Here is a 10,199-nt window from a genome sequence, read left to right as displayed (position 1 = left end):
AGTTTTGGACGATTGGGTTGTGGCTACCATGAGATTATACCCAGGCAACTTAATTAGATCTCTGTCAGCAGCTGCTATGTGTGTTTCTTGGAGGCAAAGTATATCCACAGGATTCTGCCGAGTTAATTGAAATAACTGAGCCCTTTTGCTTCTATCATTAAGGCCTGCCACATTCCATGTACATAGACTCACTCTCCCCATTCACCTTGATGTAAACCTATCCTGATTTTAATACCTTGAACACATAAATAATAGTTAGCCTTTTGTTTTATATTGGCATTTTGCTTTCCATGGAATAGGTGTCGACCAAAATAAAGTCTTTGCATGTATATTACATTTCGGATGAATTTGCTCATTTTTTTGCATTTTTCCCCCCCGACCCTCCCCCTCCCCTCCCTTCCCACCCATCCCCTCCCCCAATCCACCCAATGAGGCATTTAGACTCTAACAAGAGTCTATTGTGATGGAGAGACATCTCTAGCCAGTGCTACAAAAAAAAGAAGAGAAAAACAAACTTATATCTTCCGTGATCCCTTATTGGGCTAAAGAAAAAGGGTGTGAAGAGTGAAGAGCACACTAATAAGAAACAATTATATACAGAGATACCAGGACTTTATATATATATATGATCTTATATATTGAGCATTAAGAACTCTTATCTGGGCAAATCAGTATACATAGTGCAGCAGCTACTACTACATCTGACAGCTAAATATTTTCGAAATCGACTTAGATTTCTAAATCGTCATATATCAATTGGTTAGAATTGGTTTAATTCCATCAGGTTTCTATCTAGCTTACACAGCAAGGTCCAATATCATAATATCATAGCATCATAGTTTGATGTAGTTTTAGTTCAGGCTATTTAGGAACTCTTTAGCTTTTATTTCTGAGGTGAAAAATTTGGTCTGTCCTTTATAGATGACTTTGAGTGTGGCAGGATTATTCAGGTAAACCTGAGTTTTTTTCTCCAGAAAGGGCTTGATCAATTGACGAAGCCGCCACCTTCGCTCCACTGTAGTGTGGCAAAAATCGGGTCTGACAAAGTATGATATTTCACCTCTAGAGCGGTGGGCATCCGGTCTTGCTTTCTCAGTGATAGCTTGACGGAGAAGAAAGTTTCCGAAGTAAACTAGGATAGCCCTTGGATATTTACTCTGCGAGGTTGACGCCCTTACTGTAAATGGTGTTCTGTGGACGCGTTGAACCTCTAATTCCCAGTTCCAGGTGGATAGTTCTGGGAGTGTATCCCTGAAAAGCTGAATCACGAATACGCGTATATTATCGCCCTCAATTTTTTCTGGAATACCTAGAATTCTAAGGTTGTTGCGTCGCATTCGATTCTCCATTTCCTCCAGTTTCCACCTAACGTCTTTAAGTTCTGCATCATGCGCGTCTACTTGCTCTTTAACAACAGTAGCTTCAGCTTCATTAATGACTATGCGATCCTCCATGTCAACCATTCTTGCATTAGATGCTGTAACTGATTTAGAGAGTTTGCGCACTACGCCTTGTACTTTGAGTAGCGCTTGTTGAGCCCTACGCCCATCCTTAGAGGTCTGCTCTCTATGGGAGGCTATTGCCTGGAGCACCGTGTCCATAACAGATGTTAGCGTGGCATTTTGCTGCTCATGAAATGAGGTATCTGCTAGGTGAATATTGGGGAAGGGAGCCTGTGAGTCAGAGACCATTGCTGGAGAGTAATCCCAGAGCAAACCCTCAGCACCATGATGGCTTTTTTTTTTCCTTAGCACTGTATGTCTCCTATCTTTGGGTTCACCTATGACAGGATCTAGTTCGAAATCGCTTTCTTGTGAGCTCACATTAGAGCCAGTGTGGTGGTCAGAATCAGAGTAAGAACAAGAGTCTAAGTCTGTGTCTAATTCTTGAGACAATACATGGTCTGCAAGGTCTGCAGCCCCCTCAGAGATAGAGAAGAACTCGGATGGTTCCTTATCCGTGTCTGATGTTATGCCCCCCTCCTTAAGATCACATATTGGACCCTCTAGAGCCTGCGCACTGCTTATATGTTGCAGAGAGTTAGTACTCTGATTGACTGGCCCAGGAGGGGTAGGTTCGAGATGTGGGGTATTCATTCTCATAGGGGGTTGCGCTAGAGGTAGTGTTGTATTAGAAGATTTGGCATTTTGGAGGATAGGCAAAGCCTGTGCTAAGTGCTGTAACGGTGCAGGCCTACCTTCCTTCAGGATCTGTCCCCGATCTCTTTGTGCTGATCCAAGCCCTCCTGCCGATATTTTTAATGCTGGTGTTGCAGTTGTTGGTAGTACAGCTACATTGGATGCCACTGGTATGTCCGAAAGTCCGCCATTCAGTTGAACATGAGCCTGAACCGAGCCCTGTTTCAATACAGCGGGATCGTCTTCTGCCGCTCCTGTGGTAACAATCGTTGAGGCGTTTGTTCCGTCAGCTGGGTCAGCCAGGTCAGCTATCCCAAGAGGAGCAGGGGGAGTAGACAGCAGGTCCGCTCCTGTAGGAGCAACAGGAGGTGCGGGAGCCGCTGCAATCAGCGTCCCGCTTGTTGCGTGGTGGGCAGAGGGAGAGGGAGCGTTTACCGGAGGTGTAGAGCCGGCCGGGGTTTTCCGTAGCAAATCTACCACGGAGGGGCCCGGACCTGGTGTATCAGGTGTTTTTACAGCCTTGATGCGCTTCTGCGATGTCAGCACTTGAGCAGTCTCCGGGCCGGCAGCATCATCAGTCACGGATCCGGAGCCGCCAGTGTCCGCACGTCTCGCTGCCAGTTTTTGATCTCGAAGGGCTTGTTTGGCTGCTCGGGTTTTAGAGGCGGCTGCTACCGCTGCTGCATTCTTCGGCGCCATCTGCTCGATTTCCTCTGCCACGCTGGATAGTAGCTTCCTTGTTTTATCAGTTCTATACTGATTATCGGCAGAGTCTTTGTTATTTTGAATCCTTGAGAGTAGTCTTAGCACCGCAAAGCCGAGAACTGAGGCCACCAGGTGAAGACTTGAACGAGAGCACCGCGTAGAGGAAGGCGGACCTTGCCGGGTAAGTTCCATGCCTGTATTATATCTGCTGCCACACTTGTGATGGAGTATTCATATTGTCCCTAGTATTCTTTCAAATTCTTTAGGTTCTTCAATATTCACGCCTATAGATCCGATATATCCATTCTTTATCTGAACTCCTTGCCCAGAGATTTAAGGCACTGGCCAGAGAACGTCTCACAGCGGTCTAAGGGGCCGCCGCCATCTTGCCTCAGGACTAACTCGTGCCTTTCAAAGGAATGACCTACTGGCTTTGCCAGCACTTGTGTATTTTAGCAGTTTAGTCATGATTCCATTTGGAAAACCATGTAAACTGTAAATACCAAACATTACAATACAATCTATAACACATTAAATAATCATACCAATATTTGTTTACATTTCAAAATGGTCCAGCAATGACAGAAACACCGGCTTCCCATGTGAATGTATGTACATGCACAGTCATAGCAAATTATCTCAATGTGAATACTGTCTCCGCTGAGAAAAAAAGATAACACTTTAAAATGAAAAACAGTGTCAAAGATTGTCTCAGTCTTTCATCCACTGACAGCAAAAACTCTACAATTCACAGCACTTTTGGCAATTAACTCAACTTGCAAGATTTATGTTACTTCACCAAAAGAGAATGTTGAAACATCTAGAGAATATGCAAATACTGCCTTATAGGTACTAAGAATGCATTTTATTTTTCAGGTAACAAATTTGAGCATTAGACAAGTGTGTAATTTCAAGAGAAAATGGGTATGTATACATAATTTCAAAATGTCTTTAATTTACAAAATCCTGTAATGATATACTGCTAATCGTATATTTCTCTTTATTTTTAGATTTCATGAAACTTCCCCTGGACCAATGGGACGAAGGTCATGTTAGTACTTGGTTGCAGTCAATTGGAATAAAACAAGCATACATACAGAAGTTACATCAAAAAGAAGTTGATGGTCGTGTTCTGAGAAAAGTAGATGAATCTTTTCTGAGCAGAATGGGCATGAGAAAAGGACCAATCAAGCAGCTTTTTGAAGAAAGAAATAAACTTCTAGAAAATCTGCAAATCAATGCTCAGTCAGATTTCCAGAAAGTACCTTCAGAAATTTTTCAAACTGAACCTCATGAGAGGCAGACGAGAAATTGGGAGAAAAAAAGACAGTTCTATTTCAAAGAATGTTTTAAAACCTATTGAATATCAATACAATGATACTCAGGCTAGTGGAACCAAAGATATCCAAAACAGTTTTGACCTTCCTTCAGCATCACATGCAGATATTCAAAACAAGGATGAACAGTATAATAAACAACACGTAGAATCACAAGTGAATGACAGTGTTGATGAAAAAGTGAAAACTGCAACAAAATCTTTAACGTTTGCCAAATTTCGACCATTTGGAAAAGATGACATTACATTTAAGTATGTGAAAAATACAGTCCTCGCTCTACCTGAAACTGGAATAATAGATATGATTACCCCTTGCCATGAATACAAATCATTTTTGAATGCTGCTCAATTTGATACCAGAACCAAAAAGTCAAAATTTGCAAATGAGATTTTTCGTTTTGGTTCTGCATGTATGAATGTTCGTACAAATGGCACAATGCATTTTGGTGTAGTGGACAGCATAGTACATAAGGAGTTTAAGCATGGACAAATTATTGGTTTTCCAGTAAATGACAGGAGCAATTATGTTGATGCTTTGGATTTAACTGAAAATTGTTTTGCCACAGAACTGGAAGCTGTGAGGCATTGCATTCACCCTCCTAAATTCATTGAAGTGATTGAGAAAGACATGGAGGAACAACGCTTTGTTATTGAGGTTGATATTGAACCATTAATTAGCATAGTAAAAGGAAAGATTTTTCAAGTACGTCTCGTTACTTTTGATGCTTCAAATAAGCTCACTTATGGCAAGCAAACTATCTACAACAGAGTGGGGGCGAATTCTGTACCTATCAAATCTGATGATCACCTTGCATTTTTCAATGGCATGCATGAAAGGGATTCAAGGCGAGAAAAGGCTGAAAAATCCAAGCATGCTGCTGACAATGATCACCCAGAAATTTTGGGCCGAAAATTGACTATCCTTTTAACTGATGGCAAGAAGTCTATGGCTGACTCATTGTGGTACATACTTGTTACAAATAAATGTACTAAGGAAGATTTGCAACATATTAACTTTTTAACCCGAATGAACGTTTTCTGTGTTTTTGATTTTGATGCAAATTCTAATATGGCAGGCTTCTGTAAAAAATACAAAGAACACCATGCAACAAATCTTCATTCCCTCCAAAGCTACTCTATTGAAGGTGGAGTAAGTGTAAGTGAATTCAAAAAACACATGCTCTTGTTTGACCAAACTAGCTGGATATTTTGCAATGGGAGAAATGATTATCTTGGAGATGACAAACCTTGTGATGAAAACACTTGGATAAAAACTAGGAGGAAATATCTAAAGAAAGCAGTTTCACTAATCTGTGGTGAAATACTTCCAAAGGGTTCTTTTGTTGTGTTATTTCTGTTGTTATCTCGAGTCAAAAAGCCAATAATTGACACTTTTCATGAATTTTACACAGAAATGGATAACATCATTTGCATTGCAGAATCTAGAGAAAATTATGAGGAATGGGCATCTTTAGCACAGGCCTCCTGTCCTATTGAGAGACTAGGTGAGATGAGTATTGTTGGAATGAAACTTAGTCATGTAGATGCTACAATTCAAACTATGCTGCCTTCAAATGTTTTAACAAAGCATTTGCCAGTTATCACAAAAGGACTGTGTCCACTGACAGCTGTGGAGGAAGAAAAGTTATGTTCTCTTGAAATATTATGTGTTGATGAATGCAATAATATAAAACCTGACTTCTGGAGTCCAGAAAAAGTACATGAAGTAGAAAGTACTTTCTATCAAGTGGGAAAAGTAAGCTGGAACAACTTTTGGCTTGCTGACAAAAAGATATGTGAAGATGTTATTGAGCGAGAGGCATGCAAAGAGGTCCAGGATATTTTAAATGACGTTTTGCACGGAGGAAAAATTAAGCTTTCAATAGCCAGAATAAAAATATTTCATCAGCCTGGAAGTGGTGGTAGTACTGTTGCACGTCGGGTTCTCTGGAAAAACAGAAAGGAGTTAAGATGTGCAGTAGTAAAGACATCATTCTCATTCACAACAGTAAGTGAACATGCTGTTAAATTCAGAGAATATGAAGAAAAAGATAGCAGGCACTGCCTCCCAGTCCTCCTCCTTGTTGAAGACTGTGACGAAGAGTATCTAGATGATTTACGTCATGACCTAGGAGATGCAATGGCATGCAAAAATGTTAATCCTTTGAAGCCATGTTTTATTATAATGAGCTGTAAAAGGTCTAATGTGCCTGAAAAGCTTTGTAGAGCTTCTCCACTTGAAACAGTTGCAGTCACTCATAAATTAACAGATGAGGAAAAACAACAGTTTGCCAGTAAGCGTACCCAACTTGAACAGCAGTTTAACTGCAAGCCAGAATTTATCTTAACTTTTGTTTTAATGAGCCAAGAATTTAATGAACAGTATGTGAAGAACTTTGTAAAACACTTATTGCAGGGAATTGATCATTCCTCTCTTGTAGCGAGTCTGATTCGGTATGTTGCACTTCTGAATTCCTATGTACAAAATTCATACATTTCATTATCACACTGTGAGGCTTTTTTGGGAATTGGTGCATATACAACAGATGAGAAAGACAGAGTAAGAACGTATAATTATAAAAACAGTTTAAGTGAGCAAGCAAGACTCATTTTCATTGAATTACGAGAAACTACCACCTGGCTCTCATCAATTCATATTATACACCCCCTTGTTGCTAAACAAATTCTATATCAACTTTCAGGAAGTAGGCATCAGAGTCAAATTGCAATGGATCTTCTGCAAGAAAAGGTTCTTTTTAATCATCGATTTGGACGGGAAGAATTTATGAAGCTAATCAGAGATTTATTTCTCTGACGATACAGAAAAAGTAAAGGTGACAATGTTGACAGCTTTTTCTCTCCACTTATCGAGCATATTTGTGATACTGAAAAGGACCTTGAAGCAGCCATTACTTTGTTGCAAGCAGCTTATGAATGCCTGGGGAAAGATCCATTTGTTGCTCAGCAGCTTGCCAGACTACATTACACAAATGGAAAGTTTAAAGGTGCTCAGTACTGGGCAGAGGTTGCCAAATCCCATCTACCGCGAGATTCATTCATATTAGACACAGAAGGTCAAGTGTACAGACAAAAGTTTCATGCTGCCATAGAAGAAAAAGGAGAGGGGAAGGTTCTTACTGCTGCTGAATCCACAGAAATCATTGAGATTGCCCTTAAAGCAATGGAATGTTTCAGGGCTTCAGAAAAGGCTGCAAAGTCAGAGGTGGACTGCATGAACAACAGTGGTTATTTTGGAGAGGTTAATGTTGGATGTAGGCTGTTGCAACTGCTTTCCTCAGTAGAGCCAGTCAACAGAAACAAAGAGAGAGAACATAGACTAAAAGAACAGAGTGGAGCTAGTGACTTGATAGATTATCTCAATGAAGATCATATTCCAGAAGACATAAGAGAGCCATGGCACAAACTCCATGGCCGTCTGAAGGGATTGCGACAGAACATCTATAACGCCCTCGAATGGATTTCGGAAGATCTTAGTTATTTTCAGACTGATAAAAATGATGATGAAGAACAAAACAATAAAGAGGATGATGCAGTTCATGATCCAAGAAAATGGTTCATCAGGAAATCCAAAGTATGTGCAAGATTCTTCAGTTTAGACTTCCTTTCACAGAAAAAGAATATAGGATTTGAATCTCAAGCTTATCTAACACCCCTTGTCAGACGCATGAACATTTACAAATTTGGTGGTGGGGATTTCACTAGGATTCTTTCAATGCTCTCAGATTCAAAAGACAACAGATCAGTCCAAAAACTTGAACAAATCATCAGCCTGTACCCTGGAGATCCACAAAAAGACAGTCTTGATGACACTGATCTTATTAATTACATATTATCTCATATTACACTTGCATGTCTTTCACCCATGTCTTCGAAACTCATAACATTTCCAAAACTAAGAGAACTTAGCAAGAGCTTTTTAAGAAAAAGAAAGATGCCAATTCCAGCAAGTGCACATTATTTGCTTTCATTACTCTACTGGCCTGACGAAGCAGAAGACAGAGACGCAAGTCCAGAAAAAGACACAATTTTGATATCGGCCCTTCAAACGCTGAAACGTCTGTATGAAATAAAAATAAAAAATGTTCCCTCAAGAAAAAAAAGAATATATACACATTTTTTCCTTGGAAATGGAAATGGGTTAAACAGGGCTGTACACAAAAGCAAGATTGAAAAGTGGCTTAGCGGCCCGTTATTTGAAAGGCGATTAAAATGGTTAAATGGAGATGTATGGAAAGCAGAAACAGTTACAAAAGTTTTAAAAAGAGTAAAAGGGTGGACAGAAGATAGAAAAGTATTTGTTCATGGACACTGCCAAAAGAATATTATTCCCATTGTCCCTTTGCATTTTGCTTCAGTGCCTCATGGAAATGAAAATGTAACATTTTATCTGGGATTTTCATTTAATGGACTAGTTGCATTTGACATACAAGTTACAAAGTAAAAATATGTTCCTAAAGTGAACAAGAAGTTTACCCTTGTCCTTTATCAAAGCTCTCTCTAGACACGCTCTCTTACCTTCTAACCAGTGTCAATGACTTCCTTACTAAAGACATCTTCCCTGAAGCTCTCAAAGCCACCAGATCCTGCCACTCCTATTATGGAAACCTGCACTAGAACCTGATGGTCTTGCCAACTACTGGCCCATCACTCACCTATCATTCATCAGCAAGTTCATTGAAAAAGCAGTCTATGTGCAACTCCATGATCATCAGTGCTAGCCATCCACCAGTCTGGTCTCTGATCAAACTGCAGCACGAAGACCATTACCTTACACATCGTAGTTGATGCCTTCTTAACCACAGATGAAAATGACGCTTGCTTCCTGATACTGTTGGACATCTCAGCTGCCTTCGACACACTTGACCATCTCACCATCATGCACACCCTGAATTCTAAAATGAGATTCACCGATAATGTCCTTCACTTGTTCTCCTCCTACACTTCCAACCAACACTAGCTTGTTCATATGGGCACTCACTGGCCCCAAAAGACTATGACATGTGGAGTTCCCCAGGGTTCAGTACTGTCTCCTGTCATCTTCAACTCATAAATGGAGCCACTTGGTGCTCTACTCACAGATAACAGCATCAAGATTCACCAATGTGTTGATGATACACAACTCTACTCGAAAATCTCTTTTGACATCCAGTGCTTCAAACACTGCTTGCACATCATTGAGATCTGGATGTCCAGTGCCTAATTGAAGCCAGTACTTAATGTGTAAAAGAACATATGTCAGGACCCGAAGCTTTGCTCAGAAGCCCATGGCCGGCACTATCAAAGGATGGGGTGCCAAATACCAAGCCTTCATAGTCCTGATTTCACCTCCTGCCTCTTTAATATATCACCCCACAATTAGTGCCTCTTTATCTCACTCTTGCAGGTTCTTTTTCCTTCACTGCTTTCTATCAATGTCACTGTTGTTTTTACTTTTTTTTCTCCAGTTTCCCTCCTTTGTATTTTTCTCTTTATTGTGCTGGGTCAAAGTCTGCTGAGGGGAAATGAGAGCTGGTCACCAAAAATGAGTGCTGGTGGGCCCCACCTGCAACCAGCAGCTCAAATTAGGCACTGCCCAAACCTCAACCCAACCCAAACAGAATCCCTGTCACTTTCCATGAACAACAAACAAGAACATTAAAAAACCTGGCTCATTTACATGAATCTTGATGGTTTCAAACGCCAACTTTCTCTGAATTCCAAGTCACTTGGATTCACCATGGACACCAATCTCACTCTCAATGAACACGTAGCTAAAAACACAAACACTGTCTGGCACGAGGTATGTGTGTTTTATGGGGCTTCATGAGAATCATGCATTTAACTCTCCCAGAAGAATGCTAAACCCGAATAAAGAGATATAATAATAAACAGCATGTCAGGACATTTTGGTTGCTTGTATTGCACTTGTGCTGCCCTCAGGTAATTTCAAAGTGATGTGGGGGAAACGAAGATTAAAAAGGGTGATAGGAGAGTGAAATAAGCAAAGAAGAGAAAGAAGG

General features: G+C 40.5%; 1 protein-coding gene across 1 annotated transcript; it reads left to right on the top strand.

The window, feature by feature from the left end:
- The first annotated feature begins 3,855 nt into the window (after nt 1–3,855).
- On the top strand, nt 3,856–8,641 carry LOC147702254 (sterile alpha motif domain-containing protein 9-like). Its single transcript, XM_086928768.1, is given in 2 exon segments — nt 3,856–4,161; nt 4,163–8,641. Coding segments are annotated over 2 exon segments (4,782 nt in total). The 5' UTR covers nt 3,856–3,858.
- Nucleotides 8,642–10,199: the final 1,558 nt, after the last annotated feature.

Source organism: Lissotriton vulgaris, chromosome 7 (assembly GCF_964263255.1).
Source record: "Lissotriton vulgaris chromosome 7, aLisVul1.2, whole genome shotgun sequence".
Classification (NCBI taxonomy): Eukaryota; Metazoa; Chordata; class Amphibia; order Caudata; family Salamandridae; genus Lissotriton; species Lissotriton vulgaris.
The sequence above is the reverse complement of the archived record's forward strand: the minus strand, read 5'-3'. Positions and strand labels throughout refer to the sequence as shown.